This window comes from Eublepharis macularius, chromosome 6 (genome assembly GCF_028583425.1).
Source record: "Eublepharis macularius isolate TG4126 chromosome 6, MPM_Emac_v1.0, whole genome shotgun sequence".
In the NCBI taxonomy this organism is placed as follows: domain Eukaryota; kingdom Metazoa; phylum Chordata; class Lepidosauria; order Squamata; family Eublepharidae; genus Eublepharis; species Eublepharis macularius.
The window spans coordinates 124,794,250-124,815,041 of NC_072795.1; the positions used below are offsets into that span (position 1 = coordinate 124,794,250).

The 20,792-nt window shown below is 48.0% G+C and overlaps 1 protein-coding gene across 1 annotated transcript in view; it reads right to left on the reverse strand.

The window, feature by feature from the left end:
* The window catches only part of ADK (adenosine kinase), a 344,703-nt gene extending 323,978 nt beyond the window's left edge, over nucleotides 1–20,725 (reverse strand). Inside the window, exon 1 of the mRNA XM_054983324.1 lies at nucleotides 20,287–20,725. Coding sequence (XP_054839299.1) covers nucleotides 20,287–20,348 — 62 coding nt within the window. The 5' untranslated portion in view covers nucleotides 20,349–20,725. The remainder of the gene's footprint in view (nucleotides 1–20,286) is intronic.
* Between the last annotated feature and the right edge of the window lie 67 nt (nucleotides 20,726–20,792).

A 20,792-nucleotide genomic window follows, 5' to 3' on the forward strand; every position in this document is an offset into this window, starting at 1 on the left:
CTCGCGTGCTCTGGCTTCTCGGCCAGCGGGATGGCGCTGCCGCCCCTGAAGGCGCTCCGTGCTGTGGCGGTGGCGGCCCGTGGCTGCTCCTCGGGCCGCGTCCTCTTCCCCCTCAAGTAGGATAAAGCCCTCCAAAGTGTGTCAGCCCGCTTAATAAAGATGGCTGACAGGAAGGCAAGGCCGTCGGCTTCGCGGCAACCCTGGGAGCGAGCCCGGAGCCGGAGCCTTCGTTCCGCGCCCGACCACGCGTGGCGGGCGCCGGAGAGGCCGGGTCGCTTCGACATGGATTAACTTGTCACAATTCACTGGAGCGTTCGCCTGGCTTCCTCCACAGGGCCCTGGAAAGCCTCGCCGAAAACGTCCGCATTGATTTCTTATCAAACATTTCGCAGCCCACCTCTCTCCTTCCTGGGTTTGTGATTTTATTTTGACTTTAACTGTATACATCATAGACATTAAAAGCACATTAAATAAGCCTTAGGCCGATTCCACACGCATTGGATAATGCACTTTCAATGCATTGAGGTGGATTTTTTGTTCCGCACAGGGAAAAATCCATTCCAAATGATCTACTTGGCACGTTGTCAAGTCGCAGTCGATTTAAGGCGACCCCAGCAGCGAGGCAAGGGAGAAACTGAAGTGGTTGTCAGGCAATTCCTCGGCAGAGTCTTCTGAGGGTCGCCCATTCAAGTGCTGACCCTGCTTAGCTTCAGAAATCTGGCTAGTCCATGCCGCTTTCTGGCCCCCTCCCATCACTAATAGTGGAATCCTAAATCCCACCTGCGACCCAAGAAAGACTCAAAGTAGGTCTGCTTGGGATTGGTGCTTACCCGGGTCTAATTCCCAACAGGTAAGTCAGGTTAGTCTGTGACAGCAAACTAAAACAAGAGCAACATCTTAAAGACCACTAAAATATACTCCAGTATAAGCATGTGTAATTGATGAAGCGAGCTCTGACTCAACGAGAACTTAACGCAGAAATAAATTTTGTTAGTCTTTAAGGTGCCGCTAGATTCCTATTATAACTTATCTACGAGAAAGGTTTACTGAACATGGTAGGGCTTATTTCTGAGGAGACACATACAGGACTGTGCTTTGAGAGCAGTTATATAATGGGGAGACAAGAAGGACTCGTGACGGTTCAAGTCATCTGGTTCGCCTTACAAAAAGTCAGTGGTTTCATTGCACCAAACTTAAGGCCAAGAGGTAATGTTTCTGAACCATTACTTTATCCACAGCACCAAAAATTGTGTTGCAATCATGTTATCTCTGAACAAACCCTAATGGGCAAAGTCAGAATTGCATGCACAATGCCAGATTGCATTTAAAGCAATCTCTCTCAGAAATCTTTCACTCCACCCCACCCCCTTCCAAGCCCCACAACTCAATGGCAACTATTGCTTTAGTAGGCAGTCCTTTGCACATAGCTTTGTCCTGTGTGCAAGGCAGTCCTTTGCGTCTGAAGAAGAGAACTGTGATTCTCGAAAGCTTATGCTACAGGAAAATTGGTTAGTCTTAAAGGTGCTACTGGACTCTTCGATTTTGCTACTACAGACTAACATGGCTAACTCCTCTGGATCTACTTGCACATAGCTGCACAGGTGCAGCTGAGTGCTGTGTGCATGAGAATTTACTGGAACAGAAACCCAGCACTGGCATTAAAACGGAGCCTCTTCTATGCAGAGTCTCCAGTCTAAACCAATTAAATGGAACACTGCAGAGATTCCTACTCTCTCTTTAAACCAGCCTACCAGAAAAGGAGGTAGGAATAGATTGGAGCAGCTATGGAAAGCAAACGCTCCCCTTTGCTCCCATCCTTTTTACAGGGTATAACTGAGTAATGTATTGTCGAAGGCTTTCACGGCCACAGCTGCTGGCGAAACGTCAGGAACTACAATGCCAAGACCACGGCAATACAGCCCGGAAAACCCACAACAACCATCGTTTGGTTTGCATGACTTCAGCACTAAATATCTGCTGCTGGGAGGAAAATGGCTCTGTTTAGTGCAGGATCTACTCCCTCTCACAAATTTTACTCCACTCAGTCCAGGCACCTTGCACTCATCCTTTCCAGAAAGGCTACCTTAACGGTTTGAGTACCCCTGGTTTAAAGGCTAAAATTACTGGCACATCAGAAATGATGCTTTAACATCAGATTACAAGGCACAGAAGAAAATTTGCTGCAGACTTGCCACATGCTTCTTATTTTCCCTGTTTGTGACATGTGACGAAGAAAAGCAGTCTCATATTATAGTCTGCATCATACAGAATGAAGATCTGGCAAACATGTAACACAAAAGTACGGCCATGAGATATTTACTCCCCATCACCTTGGAAAGTGAACTAAAGTAAGCAATCTGGCTCTAGTTCAGCAACTGCATTTCAACAGCAGGGTGACTGAAAGCCATGGCGGGGACAGAATTAACTGCAACAAGTAAAAAAAGACTTGAGGAAAGAACAGCATTTGTGGTTCAGTACGCCATTCATCTTTCACAATTTCCACAAATGGTGAAAATCATAGTCTCTTCCTTCTGTGATGCAACTTTCAAAAGATCCTAAAGCCACAGCTGGCTAAGATGCACAGCATAATCCAGTTAGCACCTGATTCAACAGCAATTCCCTGTATGCTCTATGGGCTCTATGGCATTGCAGAGAGCATTCTTCTCACACCACAAGCTCTTTCACCACCCCTGGAGAGTACTGCCATAGTCTGCAACCATGCAGAATGTCTGTGCAGACTGGTTAGCTCCAACAGATTCAGCGAGAATTCTGTGCCGTGTCTACCCAATGTCAAATTTAGACACAGGTAATTAAGGCAGGCGTCCCCAGCCTTGTAAGCCTGCTGGCCCCTTTGGAATTCTGGCGCAGAGTGGAAGGTGCAACTAGAAAAATGACTGCTGCAGGAGAGAAGCCAGCTACAGATGATCAAGGAGTGAGGTTTTGCATTACTCTAATAGTAATTCTTCAGTATTTCAGGCATAAGCTGTAACAGGATGCCTTTCTAAAGGAATATATTGTTTAAAAATATTTTCTTGCATAGACACACAACACAGTAAAAATCCTGTGGCAGCAGGTGTTGCTGAAGTACCTGCACAGTCAATCAGTTCTCAAGTGGCCAATCAGATGCCTTGTTGGGGGAAAGCCACACTTGGTCCTGCCTACTTTCTAAGAACATTTGGTTGATGCCAGGAAAGGTGTTGGCGGGTGACATGCCGCCCTCTGGGAACCCCTGGATTGGGGCTTAAGCACAGGGGAAGGGGAGGCTTAGTTCTTCCCCTCCATGCTACTCTCTTGATCGAAAATCACCCCTGCTTTAAGTCTTGGGTACAGGAGAAAGTCATAATATGGGTACCTTTCTTCTCTATCAAGGATAAAAGCAGCACAGGAGCAGAACTTTTTGATCTCGGAAGCAGCACAAGGACAGAGAGAACCCACTTCCTTCCTCAGCACTCATCCGTATTGGGCTCCTCCCACATCTGCTTTTTGCAATCATATTACTTGGCCAGGGGATAGGGGATCCATACTTGAATCCTCACCATAGCCTTATATGGTCAAACTGAGGTTACAGCATTGAAGCAAACGATCACAGGGTCAATATAAATACCTCTCATTTTCATCAGGGGCAACTAATGGTTAACCTGTTTCTCCCCTCACAGGCTAAAGTTATAATCCTATGTATATTTACCTGGAGTAAGTCCCATTGAATTCAGTAGTGCTTACCTACAAACATGGCTACAATCTTAACTACATTTACATGCCACATTGAAATAAATATCACTTATTTGTGAGTAAACATGCACAAGCCAGGATGAAAAAGGTCAAATTCCTCCACCCTTATCCGGCCATGGCGGGGGTGGGGGTGGAGAATATAATTCCACTGACTAACTGCATTTTGCTGGTCAAATACTTTCAACCATTCAAAGAGCTGCCGTGCCTGGACTACTTATGAATCAAATAACATCTGGAGTTCCGTTTCACACAGATTATTTCAGACTCCAAGAGACTCAGCGTCTCCTGAATTATTCTCTCACTGTTTCCATAACCATCTTCTTAATCTCCTAGCTCTTGATGCCACTGGAGGCAGAGTTACCTAGGTGTATCTGGTACCTGAATAGTTGATTTAAGGTAACGGCATCAGAAGTGTTGATTCGTCGAACGGATATCACAGAAACGTTTATGCAAAAGAGGAGGGGCGGAACCCTGGATGGACTGGCATTGGTTCGATGGGATTGCAAAATACTCACTTGCCACATGAAGCTTTAACAAATTAAATGTCTGGCCCTGAATATGTTTACTCTGAAAAGTTCCACTAAGTTCAGTATTTTGGCTGCAATCCTAAACATACTTTCTGAAAAGTGTGCCACTGAATTCTGTAAGGCTTAAGTACACATGCTTGGAATCACGCAGCACTGACAGCAGCCTGACAACTAATACTACATATACTGGGGCAGAAGGCCTATTTTCAAAAGTACTTAATCCCCAGTAAGAGCAGGGGTTAACACTATACATCCAAGCATACTTTCCTGGAAGTAAGTATCACTGAAATCAATATGAGTTGCTTCTGAGCAAACATACACAGGATTGGGAAATTAATTTCACAACTCTCGTTGATGTAAGAATCAACTGGACAGTTTTCTACATTTAAAGTACAAGGTTTTTCATTTGAGCTTCATGTGTATCTTGCTTATTAAACCTCTCTCCCTCTGATTTTGGACTGCTGAGCTGGAAATGCAAAATTAATGAGTGACTAGTGCTTAATACATGTTGTTATATCTACTCTTACCCAGTACCAACAGTGACCAAGGCACATGCATAGCATGAAAGAGGCATATCCACCACTACCTATAAAGTTTGCAGTCTTAGGGTCTTGCTACACAGTGACTTGTGACAAGAAACCATTAGAATCCAGCGTGTAGGTTCAAACATTCAAGAGAAAGGGGCAGCAATGAGGTGGCAGAATGGACTTTTCCACTTCAGAATTCCGGTGTGGAATCACATTTTTAAACTTTCCTTTATGTTAGAAAAACTTTCTGCGAATAGAAAACCAGCACAGCAAGCAAAAAGAGGAAGTCAAATCCCTTCGTTACTAGTCAGTATGATAGGTTTTCTGGAAAAAATTGAACTGGAAAATTTTCTGATTCAGCTTTAAATAAACAATTTAAATATGTAAACATTGTTAGTAAAAGAAGGCTAACACACCATTTGCAAGACTGGATCATGTACACGGACTGCAGTTTGCCCATGCTTCACATCCCACATTTAGCCCATTTCACATGATTGATTTGTTGTACAACAGCCCCCTGACAGCTAAAGATAAATGCGGGGCAGAAATTTTTCCACAGAAAAATATAGCATAGGAAACTTTTCTCTTAGGTTAGGTAGGTAAGCGCCATCAAGTCGCAACCAATTTATGGCAACCTCTGGCCCATGGGGTTTTCAAGGCAAAATTAAGCAGAGGTGGTTTGCCATTGCCTTTCTCAACATAGCAACCCATGACTTCCTTGGTGATCTACCATTCAACTACTAAACCTTGCCAACCCTGCTTAACATGTGAGCTGAGACAAGATCAGGCTAAACTGGGCTGTTTAGGCTCCATACAGATGAGAAGCTGAAAGCAATACCATCAGGAGCATGGACTCTCTCAAGAATCTCAACTCCTAGCAGAGTCACTCGAGGTGGAATGGTCAAAGCTGAGACAACAGACTTATTTATTTATTTATTTATTTATTTATAGTCCGCCTTTCTCACTGAGACTCAAGGTGGATTACATAGTGTGAGATTAGTACAATCAGTATCAGGAACATTTCCATACAGCAACAAGGACATTTCTATACAGTGTTAAGGAAATTTCCACAATGTCATAGGATTTTACAAAGACGTAGCATTAGCAAGGATCCAGTACAGTGTTGAAGAATGGCTGGAACAGAACATTATCAGTTCTAGGACTGACATTAGATAAACATGAAGTCAGTCAGTCATTTATTATTACAGCAAAAACCAGTAAAACAAAACAAATCTGCGATCAAAAACAAGTTATTACATCAGGGCACAACAATAAGATCAGAGCATTAGTGCTGAAAGAATTGATGAAATAAAAACAATGAAGATAAAAGAAAAAATTGCAAAAGCAATTATGCCACATTTTCAGCTAAAAGGAGTCTGCGTTTCCTAATGGCTAAGGAACAGAATCTGGCCACAACGTAAGTCACTGAGCTCTGAGTGTCTTTGAAAAGGACGTTGCACAAGATTTCTGGTCTAAAGTCGAGATAGGACTGCAAGGGGTTAAATTTAGACAAGAGAGGCAGTATAAGACAAGCCCTTTCCTCTTGATATATTTCGCAGAATAAGAGAACATGAGTGACCGATTCCACCATGTTGGTCATGCATGGGCAAAGGCATTCATGCATTGGCACACGAGCAAATTTACCCTGCAATACGGCAGAAGGAAGCACCTCAAATTGGGCTCTGGAGAATGCCCATCTATAAGGCTCATGAGTGATACTGGAAAGGGAAGGAGCAGCAGTAAAACTGGGGCTGGATTTTAGACTTTTGAAGTTCTTGGACAGCAGAGCTTCTTCATTTTGTAATTCAATATCAAGAAGTCTCTGTGTGATGGAAGTTCTTGCCATTTGTAGGCTTCCACGAAAGAGATCTTCTGGGACTAAACCAATCTGTTTAATCTTATTAAGAATTTGTGTAGACCAAATGGGATAGGGGTCCGAGGCCAGAAGGAAGGGTATTAGGGCCTTCGGCTTGTAGTGAATTTTTAGCCAGAGTGATATTGCTTGTTCCCAAACTTTTGTTTCTACTCTGGGTAGAACATGAAGTACAGGTAGTATAAGAGTACATATTTGAGCAACAGGCATATTGCATATGACTAGGATCATGAAAGTCGCAGGAGAGCGACTTATAGAATTTTGTGAAGTCAACAATTTATTCATTGCAACAACATGCTTCAGGCATCCAAACAGATGGTTTTATAAGTGGCAGGGGGTCACTATAAGTTAGCTATGACTTGCTGGCACTTTCCTCCACCACAGACCCTCATATACATTCACCCACTGAAAATAATTGCCCAAGAACTCCAGAACCAGAAAAAAACGTGGATTTGAATCTGAGCTGGTACTGTCCTACCTAGAAGGAAGCGATCACAGTAAAAATTTTCCCCCTATAGCTTGGATCCAAAATTATAAGGAAACTTTTCTTGGTGCACCCCCCACCCCACCCCACCCCAGTTGCCACTATACATTACAGCAGCAACCAAAACCTAAGCTCGCTGCTTCCAAATTAGAAGCCAAGTTTCACTGAACATGCCAGAATGAGGAAACCGGAATGAAGGACAGCACATTGAACTAGCGATAGTGGCAAGTTTGGGGGGAATTGACATTTTTCAGCTTATGGACAACGTTCACGGGCATCTGCTGTGCTACCCTCATGCCACCAGAGTCTGAAATGCCAACAGGACCACTAAGAACTACCACAGGCACACGCCCCAAACAAAAATTCTCTCAACTGTCCGCACATCCACCAGAACTAGCTCAAACGTCATATGAAAGCAAGTCACATGGTTTGTCCACGTCCTTGGGCTCCCTCGGTGACCAGGGGCTAGGGGATTATGCCTTTCTGGTCACCACCCCTTTAGCAGCCCTGCTGTCTTAAGACCATCAACTGCACCCATGTCCAGATCTTGGGGAAAAAACAGCGCAACAAGGAAGAGGAAAACAACAATTTTTGACTAACATCTACCTCTCATGGCAGACCCCTAACAGGTACCATGTCTACAGAGGGTGAGCTAAAAGGGACAGGTACGCACAGACAGATGAGCAAGAGCAGGGGATCCCCCCCACACACACACACACCGGCTCTCTCAGCCTCACGAGGCCAGGCCTCAGCCTCACAACGATGACCTCCACAACCACAGCCAGTGGCATGTTGGGAGTGTTGTGGCCTGAGCCCAGCCCTCTAGACACCATGCTCCCTGCCTAACAATGGGGCCGGCTCCCAGGGAAACATACATGACAGAGCTGCCCTGGAAAGGGGGGGGCAGGGATATTTGCAGCTCTGCACAGGGCTGTGGGCACACTACATTGATAAGAACCCCCTCCCCTTCAGGAGCAAGGACTAGGGAGCACTTGGGGCTGGGGTGGCGGGAGCTGGCTCTTTGTACTCCCCCGTTAAGATGTCCAAGCAACCCTGGGACCAATTCCTTTGCAGGAAGAAAGTCCCATATAGCAGCAGCAGGAGCAAACCAATCCGTTGCAGTCACAAAGCACTTCCTTGATGGATGTCATTTGGATGCCAGCAGTATCTGCCTCAGTGGGGGCTCCTGACCTCCCCCACCCCCGAATGGGGCTATGGTTCCTCCCGGGGTGCTGCAGACTGGGCTGTGGCTGATGCCAAGGCTGCACCCTTTGCCAATGCAGCACGTCTCTTTTTTCCTTCACACAGGTGGCAATACATCCGGGAGACCTGGGTGCATGACCATTACAACTCCACTCTGCTCAGGCTGTGTTTCCAGCCTGGCTCCTGGAGCATTCTTCCTTAGGCAGCAGTTTGACCAGGGATTCTGCTTCGCTCACAAACATGCAACACTAGGGACGGCTGAGCCCGCTTCCAAAATTTGGCAACCTGAGTCCTGGGACCCACATCATGATTTGCTGTTTAATAATGCCTGGCTTGTTCCACACATCTCTCCCTGTCTGTTTGCTTGGGTGCGGATGACACTAGCTCCATGCCGCTCCTTGCCCAAACTCCCCCTCTCACTTCCCCATAAAGCTGCCCCTTCACAAATCTCAGAGGGTGGGCTCTAGCTCAGAGCTGGTGGTTCTAGGGTGGCTCCAGCAGGTTTCCCAGGTGTCACTGGACCTCTGTTTTGTTCTGCTGCAGAATAGAGCCGCAGTCCAGTGGCACCTTGGAGGCTGAGCCCGCTCCCTTGTTCCCTCTTACACACACTGCAGAGGGGGTACAACTTGGAAGGGTGGTGTGTGGCTGCTCTGGGGAGGGGGATCAGAGAATTCCCCCAGCACCACTGGTGTCTGATAAGCCACATCGATTATTAGCATATGGGTGAGAGCCAGTTTGGTGTAGTGGTTAAGAGTGGCAGGGCCCTAATCTGGAGAACCAGGTTTGATTCCCCACTCCTCCTCTTGAAGCTAGCTGGGTGACCTTGGGTCAGTCACAGCTCTTCCAGAGCTCTCTCAGCCCCACCCACCTCACAGGGTGATTGTCGTGAGGATAATAACAACACATGTATTGTCGAAGGCTTTCACGGCCAGAGAACGATGGTTGTTGTGGGTTTTCCGGGCTGTATTGCCGTGGTCTTGGCATTGTAGTTCCTGACGTTTCGCCAGCAGCTGTGGCTGGCATCTTCAGAGGTGTAGCACCAAAAGACAGAGATCTCTCAGTGTCACTCGTGATCTCTCGTGACACTGAGAGATCTGTCTTTTGGTGCTACACCTCTGAAGATGCCAGCCACAGCTGCTGGCGAAACATCAGGAACTACAATGCCAAGACCACGGCAATACAGCCCGGAAAACCCACAACAACCATCAATAACACACTTTGTAAATGGTTCTGAGTTGGCGTGAAGTTGTCCGGAAGGGTGGTATATAAATCGAATATTGTTGTTATCTAAAGTGGATGCTAGAGTGCTACTAAAGCAGAAGGGGAATTGTGGAGCAACATTCTGACCAAAGTGATGGATCTCTGGTGCACCCCATTGGCTGGGTCATCTTGCTCCCTTTTTGCTCTTTTTGCTGAGGTGGGAATGAGAGCTGGGGCTTCAGCCTGCCTCTCCCTTCTGCCCAAGTGGGGGTTGAACCAGGAGCCCCAGCCATGCTATCCCAGTGCCTTTCCACCAAGCCATGCTGATCTGTGTGATATTCTCTGGCTCCCCCATGTGGCTGGTGGTGACATCATCAGGGTGTTTAGTCCCTGCTGGCAGGTCTCTTGGGGACCTCCTCTCCTGGCCCTGGGATTAGGGGGCTGGTTCGGAGTGTGCGGGGCTGTGACTTCGAGGTTCTTTTGGTCTTTTTGCCTTTCCGTTTCCCAGGGAAGGGGGTATGTGGCTCAGACCAAGAGTATTTGCAAGCGGGTGGAACTTTTGCTGCCAGTCCAGCCCTCACCAGCAATGAGGTGGGTGACCTGTCTGGTGCTGGGTTGTGTCTTCCCTCTGGGCCGGGGAGGATGCCTCTCAAGCCAAGTGCCTCTGTCAGGGTGCCACCATCATGAGATCCTTCTACCCTGTCCACTGGCTCTTGGGGGGGGGTGGCATTGAGAGGCAGTGGCCACGTTCACAGCTGGGGATTGGCTTCTCTTGTAGCTGTCACTCATGGAGCGGTCAACGGCAGCTGTTGTGTGATCAGTGGATGCTGCCAGAGTTTCTAAGGAGACCGGAGAGCTTGCTCTGATGCCCGTGCCTAGCTGGGTTCATCTCTTGGTGAAGGTCCTTACGGAGCAAACTAGTGCAGCTGAAGTTACATGAGCATCTCTATGCCTCCACCACAGTTCCCCTTAGGATCGCACTGTGAGGCACGGGAAGCTTTCTGTCAAGGTTTGTGCAGCACACTAGAACTGTATTTGTCCCATATATTGTCGAAGGCTTTCAGAACCGGAGAACGATGGTTGTCATGGATTTTCCGGGCTGTATAGCCGTGGTCTTGGCATTGTAGTTCCTGACATTTCACCAACAGCTGTGACTGGCATCTTCAGAGGTGTACTTTTGGTGCTACACCTCTGAAGATGCCAGTCACAGCTGCTGGCGAAACGTCAGGAACTACAATGCCAAGACCACGGCTATACAGCCCGGAAAATCCACAACAACCATGTATTTGTCCCGCCTGCCATTTCTCTCTTCCGATGCACTTTGAGTGCCACATGCCAAATGGTTGATCTCCACTGATCTAGAAGGAATGTCCCTAACAAAAGAAATAGCCCAGTTAACACAGCCAAATATGGAACAAGCTCAATTTCTCAGATTCCGCTTCCACTGCCAGGAAACCAAGGAGAGAATTTCTCACCGCTTTCAAGGTGTTCAATTAGCTCTGAAAAGAACAAACTTCTTTTGCATCGCAGAGACTGTTATAAGACCAAGGAGAGAGAAATTAAGACATACCTAACTATAATAGTAACTACTTCTCAGAGAACTGAAAACGAGCATCTAAGCTTTACACTCAGATTCCTTTCTTTGTCCTATAACAAAGAGCTGCAGCCCTTTTCAAAAAAGGTACCACTACCACCCTAAATCCATTACTAACACACATTTTTTTTGCACTAGAAGGCTACAATCACACACACTGTGCAGCATAAAAACCTACTGAAATCACATGCACCTGCTTTAAGGATCAGGTTCTTTACTTTCACCAAAAAAGCTGAAAGGAAACATAAGCTTTGTTTTCTTCATGCTCACATGTAAACTTATTAGAGCTTTCCTCAAAGTGAGGAACAATTCCTGGGAGAGGCGGGTCCTCATGCAGTAACTAGCATCTCATTCCCTCTGTTTAGCAGTCCTCAAGTGATTCTAATTTCCAGCAACATTACAAAGATTTTGAGTTGCTCTATTCTCCAGTTTCATTCATTCTGATATTTAAATGCATTTATACATTATCTTTAAATTCATTTATACATTACCACAATCTCAAAAGGAGAGGGATTTTGAATCCAACAATTTTTAAAAGAATAGTAACAACATTTGATGTATATACCGCCCTTCAGGACAATTTAAAGTCCACTCAAGAGTGCTTTACAAAGTGTGTTATTATTATTCTCATGACAATCACCCTGTGAGATGACTGGGGCTGAGAGAGCTGTAACTGACCCAAGGTCACTCAGCTGGCTTCAAGCAGAGGAGTGGGGTATCAAACCTGGCTCTCCAGATTAGAGTCCTGCTGCTCTTAACCACTGTACCAAACTGGCTCTTTGTTAATAAATAAAACCTGTCACTTGTGAAAGGAAAGTCCATCTTTAACAAAAAGATGCTAGTTTTTTTATGTCAGGAACACAAAAGCATTTCCCGTTTCAGTACACTGGGTATGCGACATCTTGCCACGGGGTGCAGGGTGGGGTGGGTTTGAGGGTACAAATGGGTGTGTGTGTGTGTGTGTGTGTGTGTGTGTGTGAGAGAGAGAGAGAGAGAGAGAGAGAGAGAGAGAGAGAGAGAGAGAGAGAGAGAGAGAGAGAGAATTCCCTGGTTCCCCCCAAAACCAAAAGAAGTCAAGGAACAGGCACTCGTACTGCAAATGTTGGCAGCAGAAAGCAGCGTGTAACTCTTGGGGCTGACACAGAACCTGAAGAATAGTAAACCTCTGTGATGGCTTCAGCAGAAACGGATCAAGTTTTCCACCCCAACACTATTACAGAAACGTGAAACCTTGAACACACACAGACACACACAATGAATGTGGTTTGCCCCTACCTAGGCTTCAGGGCCAAAGGAGGGAACAAGATCACCCCTCCCATCCCTTCAGCTACAATGGATTGTCACAAGCCAGAAAATCCAGCAACAAAGACTGTTTGTAGTCTCTCCACACCAACCACCATGGACTTGTTCCAAGGGTAACTATTGCACCTATCTGTGTGTGCCAAGTATTTCTTTAACAGTGGTAGCAGCTTGCTCGCTTTCTGGATCTGTGCCCCTGCAGCCATGCCCTGACAGAACACAGGCACAAGGGCTGCAAATTTTGTTTAATAAAACAACAATTTAAATGATTACAACCGATTAAACATTAACAGGCTTATAATCTATCTAGCCCACATACATATTCTTGCATACGCTACTGATTTATGTTACATAAATTTAACAAGTCAACATGCCCCAGTATTAGCCTAGTGTGCCGATGATTAACAGGAAGGCCAGAATTGGGGGAAAAAACACAATCTGCAGGCACGGGCAATCCTGAAATGCGTAAGTAACACTTTGCCAGTTTTACAAGACTTGGAAAACATTTACAGCAATATATAAACAGATAATGAATCTTGACTGTTTAATTGTTCAAGGGTTTAATGTTTAGCATCCCTACACCTGTATGAACGGGGCATCCAAGTCAAGGACTCCAGTTCCCCCCCATCCCCAAAGGATTTTTAAAAACTTTTAGAAGGAATGTTTTCAGAGAGTGGGCTGAAGAAAGGAATTGTCCCGACAAGACTCTCATCTTTTCCCTCTGACTGTGGAATTTTCCACACATCTCTAACAGTCAAAGCAAACAACACACAAGTAAACCAAAATTTGGGGGGTGGGGGGGTGGCGCAGCACCAAGGAAGCATCTGAATAAATCACAAAAATATTAACCAAATAAAAGTGAAGTGACCAATCAGTTTAGAAATATAATAAACTCTAAAAGTTCTCAAATATAAAATATTCTACACATAATATAATCTGACCATAAGGATCATAAATCTTTATTTATTGAACATATTAACCAAAAATATACTCAAGTCAAACACATTTTCACCAAAATGTCCAACAAGGGGAACACATCAAGTACAGATAGCTTCAGAAATAAAACGAAACAAAAGTCCACATTTCTGAAGAAGTGGACATGACTCACAAAAGCTCATATAAAAATATTGTCTTTAAGGAGCTACTGGACTTGTTTTATTTTGCTACAACAGATTAACACGGCAACTCCTTTGGAATCTTCAGAAAGGAATATATTCAACTCCTATCAGCATAATGGCAGCACCAGCCAGATTGGGAAAATTTAAGGAAATCTTGATTTTAGAAGAGCAAACTAACTTTTAGAACTCTGGTGTCTGAAGAAGGGCGCTCTGACTCTCGAAAGCTTACACTCTGAATACCTGGTTGGTCTTTAAGGTGCCACTGGACTCAAATCCTGCTGTTCTACTGCAGACCCACACGGCTACCCACCTAAAAGTATCAAAATCCAGTGTTTGCAGTTTCACCCAGAAATGCGAAGTTTGCTAGCAGAGAAAGGACATCTATCTTTCTGAGGGCTTTTCATATTAAACCAGACATATTTGAACTTTTTTAAACCTGCAGGCTCCTTCATAATTCTGACAAAGGGTGATGGTAAGGTTGCCAGCTCCAAGCTGAGAAATTCTAGGAGATTTGGGGGGTTGAATCTGGAAGAGACAGGGTTTAGGGAGGGGTGGGACCTCAGCAGGGTATAATGCCATAGAGCCAACTCTTCAAAGCAGCCATTTTCTCCAAGAGAACTGATCTCTGTGGCCTGGAGATCAGTTCCAGGAGACCTTCAGTTACCCTAGGTGGTAGGCACAACCACAAAATGTCTGCCATAAGAGGCTGAGCCAACCACAAAATAGGAGGGAGTGCAGTTATGCATAACTCTAGTCATAACTCTTCAGCATTTCAGGCAGAAGCTCTGCTTAACAGGATGCCTTTTAATCTGCACAATCAGATCTTCAGTGGCCAATCAGAAGCCCTGATACACAACAGCCCCACCTGGGCCCACCCACATTCTAAAAACATTTGGTGGGCACCAGGAAAAGTGTCACCAGGTGCCATGACACTCACGGCCACCATGTTTGAGGACCCTTGAATTACACTTGAGTCTGGCTACAAGCACTTTGGTAGTTATCTGATCACCTGGGCTGCTGTGTAACTGTCAGGTTCTGCCTTGGGCATCGCCCGATAAGGCGCCAGCATGCCTGACTTCAGCCTTAAAGGACCTTCAGGGAATCTGTGACATCCCGCTCTGTGGAAGGAGGGGGGTATACCTCACCCTCACACCCTCTCAGTCCACTCGCAGGTCCCTTCAACCTGACATTGTCCCAGCTGCCTTCCATGACAGCTGTCCCCATCCAGCTGTCGTTCTTGCTCCTCCCTACTCTTCATCTTCTTTCCTCCACCTCCTCTCCGCTATTCTTTCTCTCTCTCCTCCACTCCACCACACTCCTACATAACAACCCACCATGCCCTGTGGGTGGACTTCCCTTATATCCTTTCCCTCATTCCTGGCCCCACCTGCCAGCCACACCCCTCATTTGCCCTCTAGCATTGGCCTCGGCTGCCTCAAGCAGTTGCACCTGGGGTAGCTAGTTTGGCTGCTTTGGGCAGCTACAGCTGTGCTCTTGGCTGGCTGCCAAGCCTCCTCTGCTCCAAGCTTCAGGCCCCTGGGCAGCTACAACTGTGTTCTCTTGGCTGGCTGCCAAGCCTCCTCTGTTCGGAGCTTCCAGCAGCCTCAGCTGGTCTCTATTATTCCCTTCCTCCCTGTTTGCAGGTTTAGGCGTGGCACTGTGCTGCTTCTGCTGTCCTGCCGGTAAGGTTGCTGGCTGGCTGTCCCTTATTCTTCCTCTATCCTGGTCACCTTCTGGCTGTCTTTACTTCCCGTCAGGGCTCTTAGTCTTCTACTGGAGGGTGGAGCTGGCTGGCTTCCACCTGCTCCTTCTGACCCTCTGGGACTTGGGAGCTGCTCCACCTTCCTGTGGCTGGGGTGCCTCTTGCCCCCCCATTGTTGGTCTGTGCTGGCCCAAGGTGTTCATTGGGGTGGGTGGGTAGTGGTCCCCTCAACTGTCTCCCACCTCCTCTTCCTGTTAAGTCCAGGGGCTGAGCCTCAGGCTCTGGACAGTAACATTTAAAAAGCCAGGAACACCATCCGTGCAGTATCTTTTATTAGGACCATCCCAAGGACACAAAAAGTATGCAAGCTTTTGAGTTAATGAAAAGGAAGTGTATAACAGAGTAGTCCTACAGATCTCAGAGGAATGACTGAATTACCAAAATGTGGCAGTGAAGCAGAATGAGATTTTAGTTTTCTCGCAGAGCTACACAATCTACACTCCACCCTGAAGAAGCCACTTATGCCTAAAGGCAAATTCTCTTGAAATAAACTCTCTACCACTCTAATCATCTCGAAGGACTCTTCAGGGCCAATGTTCTTCCGACAGCCTCTCAAGCAATGCCTGCAACTTAATATGCAGCTGGACTAGAGATCAGAGACAGTAGAGACCTCCTGATTTGTGCGCTGAGTGCCTGTCAAGGCAGACAAAGTGGGTTGGGGTCAAGCCGTGATCGCTGAGTCACGAGAGCTGGCCTAATGCTCCAAACACCATGGCCTCCTCCAGGGCTTTTTTTCAGGGGGAACGCGGGGGAACGGAGTTCCGGAACCTCTTGAAAATGGTCACATGGCTGGTGGCCCCGCCCCCTGATCTCCAGACAGAGGGGAGTTCAGATGCGCCGCTGAGCGGAGGGCAATCTAAACTTCCCTCTGTCTGAAGATCAGGGGGCGGGGCCACCGGCCATGTGACCATTTTCAAGAGGTTCCGGAACTCCGTTCCATTACGTTCCAGCTGAAAAAAAGCCCTGGTGATGTGCCTTCAAACCCTTCCCTGCTTTGATGTCCCAAAATTATGACCCCGCCACTGCAATACTACCCTGGTCTTTTAAGACCAGGATATTTGGGAGCATTGCTCCGCTTTGTTCTCTGCAGTCTGAAAAAGAACGACTAATGCCCAAACGTATGCAGAACTAGGCATGTAAAATTCCACTGATTTCAATGAGCTGTTTCGTGCCTCATGTTGACTGAGCTGCAAGGCTATCCAGCCTGCTGTCATGTTTTTCAGCTTCAGCAGACGGGGGCAGGAACCCCTGTGCACTGGTGATGGTCTGTTGGTCTCTGATCTTTAAAGCTAGGGTATTTATTTATTGATTGATAATTACATCCTGTTTTTCTGGTGTGTGTTCCAAGCTGTTCACAACAACAAAGAGAGAAATAAAACTATAATCACATAAAATAGGAGAAAAATCAATAAATGCTTGACAAATTTAGCTAGGAACAGGGCTTTTTTTCTGGGAAAAGAGGTGGTGGAACTCAGTGGGTCGCCAGCACAGGGGGCAACTCTTGGTGGAAGGTGTTGCCCCTGGTACCACATGTGCGCGCGCAAAGTGCACACATGCTCCCAGGGCCAATGACGTCACTTTGGGTAAGCCAGAACAAGGGGGGAGTTTTTAAAAGTTTAAATCGCCCTTGGCGAAAATGGTCGCATGGCTGGTGGCCCTGCCCCCTGATCTCCAGACAGAGGGAAGTTTAGATTGCCCTCTGTGCTGCTCAGTGGCGCGGAGGGCAATCTCAACTCCCCTCTGTCTGGAGATCAGGGGGTGGGGCCACCAGCCATGTGACCATTTTCAAGAGGTTACGGAACTCTGTTCCACCGCATTCCAGCTGAAAAAAAGCCCTGGCTAGGAAGAAACCTCAAATGCTGGGGACGGGGACGGGGGATACCTTCCTTGCACAGCAAAACTTTCTCAGATCTAGAGGGACGTCTAAAGCCAATGCTTTAAAGACTCTGCCTCCAGCAGCAGCCATCCACAATGCCTGGAAAGAGGATCACTGACTCAGTGCATGAAAAAGAAAAGTAATAAACTTGACTGTCACCAGGTCAGAGACGTAAAATAGTCAATATAACCTCTATGTCTGGACAAAAGTCACATTATGGAATGCTTTCTCTTCCATGTAGAATCAATAAATGAGCAAGCTAAGCTAGAACATCATTGTGTGTACTGCCCCACGCTCACGGCCTGAAACAGTAAAGCACATTCAGCCATTTAATACTTCGAGGGATGGAAAGAAAACTGGCAAGGCGTGACAACAGACCCGCAGCTACCAACAGATTATTTAGAAAAACAGGTTTGAGTGGTGAGAATGTGAAAATCCAAATGAAATGCCAAAGCAGCCCTTCTTAAATAGAGGCGGATGTCCCTAAATCCACTGAAAACAGTAAATTAGTAGCCTCTACCTTCACAAAGGACTGCCACTGTATTTGCCACTTGTAGCTAGTTACAACACTAGTCTAAGAATATCTAAAGGGATGGTGGGGTTTGAGAGAGATAAAATAGAAGACAAGGAATAGAAATACAGAAAGGAATTGGCACCCTCAGAAAGTCAAAATAAGCAGAGGTGCATCTTGTAACATGAAAGATAAAGTCTCAGAACTGGTTTTAACAGAAAGGCCACAGAAGCTGAAAAAGTTTTGAAAACCACCAAGATGAATTTTTGTGGCATGTTTTGTGCCTCTCTTTAGAAACTGGTACATCAGCTCAAAGACTTGGATGTGAATCTCTCTGATTTCAAGAGAGTTTCCTTCTGTCTAGAGAGCTGCTGTTTCCTTTCCACGTCCCTCAGAGCCCCTCCAAGATTCCCTATGTTCCCCATTATGGGCTGTTGATAACAGCTCAGCCATAAGAGACGTGCCTGGCAAAAGTCCCACATTTCAATCCTGAATCACTGAACTGGGAAAGAATGTCTGAAATCTGGAAAGTGGCAGTCTGTCAGAGACAGATAGCACTGGAAGGAATGATTTAAGTGATGCTGGTCTTTTTAAATTTCTCTCAGCAGCTATGAAGATGTTTCCAGGCCCCTTTTCATCCCAATCAAGCTAGCATAGGGCTAGAAACTGAGAGAAATTTTCTTGCCATGTCTGGTACCAAGTTCCATCCAATCAAGGAGCTGGAGTGATTAGAACTTGGGTCAGGGCCTTTTGAGTTGTGGCCCCACAGAATCAATGCCCCCCTCCCATAAGACTGTGTGGCAACAGTACAAAAGTTGGTTTTGAAACACTTTCACAGTATTGTTTTGAAGATACCAGAGGACAGACGCCTCAATGTGGAATATGCGACTTGCCACACATGCTATGAAAAGGGTTTATCCAGCCTGTTTTCTGCCAATGAGGGATGATGGGCTATGGGAATCTGTGAATTTTTTAAAATCAAAAGGGGAGTCTCCAAAGTTGCTGAAGTTTGAGAATCATTGCCCTATATCATCACTTATGTCAAAACAACTGAAACAAGCATAATTTCTGTTTTTATTTACGAAATATCCTAGTAACCTTGAGGTGAGCCTTGCTTACAAGCAACCAGGCAAGTTCCTAAGGACATGCTTCCTTTAAACCATGACCATTTACCAAACCCCTCTCAGCTTAAGCTCCTGTCAGAAAGCCACCTTTTACATTTTAAACGAATCACTGCTCCGATTAATCCAATTTGTGGCTTCAGTTGTAATCTTCTTTTGACTTTAATCACCTCTGATTTGGCCTAATCTCTGTTGAGTTCTGCTCCTTTGGACTCGGGTACTGCAAGGCATTCCTGATTGTCCAAGTCTAACAGCGTACAAAGTTCACGCTCCTGACAGGCATTCCTCTCCATCGCTTTCCGCATACCTCAGATGACAGGGCTTCTCTCAGAGCTCCTCTTCACAATCGAATCCATTCTCTACGGCAGTGCCTAACCTTCCCCAGCCAGGAACAAACCCCCAGGGCCACATGAAGAAAGCGCTTCATGTATGGGAGGGGGGGTGTTATTGTACACCAGAAAATTGTGCATTTGCACACACACAAGAGGCAAACCCAGGGTTGCCACAAGGAGTATACTTGACAAGAAACCAGCCATGGCCGAACATGTGGCATGGGGCCTTGGCCAAGCTTGTATGCAGAAGGCCCCCAGTTCAGTCCCTGGCAGGGCCAGTGAAAAGACGAGACCCTGGGCAGCCGCAGCCTGTCAGACTGGTTGACCAGAGTAGCGTCCTCTGTTCCTGTGTGATTCACGTAGGCTTGCCCACATGCCGCCTTCATCCTCTCTCTCCTTCGATGGGGAAGATTTTAAGCCGGCTCCTTCAAACAGAATAAAGCACAACCGGCAGCGCCCCAAGCGACCCCAAGCCTGTCGGCCAAGGGCGTCCGGAGACCGCCGCAGAAACGGCGTCGCCGCCCCAAAGGCCGCCAAGCGCCCCCTCGGCCCCGAATCTCCCAGCCGCAGCGCCGCTGCTGCGCGCCAAGAGCAACCCAAGCCCAGAGCCGTCTTCGGCGCGAACTTCGGCCGGGCCACGTGGAGCCTCCGCGCAGCCACTGCCCGGGGGAAGGATCAGAAGGGGGGGGCGCACGAGCTGCGCGTGCAACGCCCCCCCCCGCCGGCGCCTGAGAAGCAACAAAGCTGCCCCCCCTTCCTAGCTCGCGGAAGAGGGATGGCGCGAGCCTGGCAGAACGCGCGCGCGCGCTCCCCCTTGCCCCTCCACTCCTCGCCCCGCGCCCGGGATTGCAGCGCCCAGCAAATCCCGAGAGCAGACGGGCGCCCCCAGAAACTGCTCGCGAGGAGGCGGCGGGAGAGGCGGCGGCCGGCGCAGCCCTGACCAGCGCGGCTGGGTCCCCGGAGGACGCCTCCCACCCCCGCGGACTTGGGGCGCCCAAACGCCCCGTCCCTCGGGCGGCGCTGGGCGCACATCTCCCTCCCCGTCGCTGCGCGCCGCGCCTGGAGCGGCCGGTGCCCCAAGCGCAGCTGCCTCGGCGGGGATCCGCTCGCCCGCCTCGCCCTCCCTGTACCTGAGGCGGGCGGCCTCCCGTTTGGGCTTCTTGGCTTGGGGCTCCTCCGCTGCCATCTTCATGCTCGGCCGGCGGGCGCTCGCCCCAGCGCCTGCCTCGCCGCCCGGTGCCTCGCAGGGAAGCCGGCCGGAGGGGGCGGGGAGGCCGAGCGGGCAGGGGAGGCTGCCCCGAACGCCTGAGCGGCAGAGCCGAAGCGCCGAGCGGCCGGGGAGGGCGCCGTGCGCGGGCGAGTCGCTGCCCACCTATGGCGCCCCTCGGAATTAACGCCCTCCCGAGCGCCCCGCTCAGCTCTCCGGGCCGCTTCCCGGCTTGAGCCCGGCCCTGCAATTCAGGGGAGGCTTGCAATGGAGGCGCTTTTCTGCAGAGGCTTCAGTGCAACGACTCCGGAGAACCGGGCCGGGCCGGGCCGGGCGCCGCCCAAAGCCCCCCGAGCTCCCCGCTCGCCACTGCGCCCGCGTCGCCGGCACCTCGCCTCCGGCGCAGGCAGCTGGGCCGGGCGCCCCGGC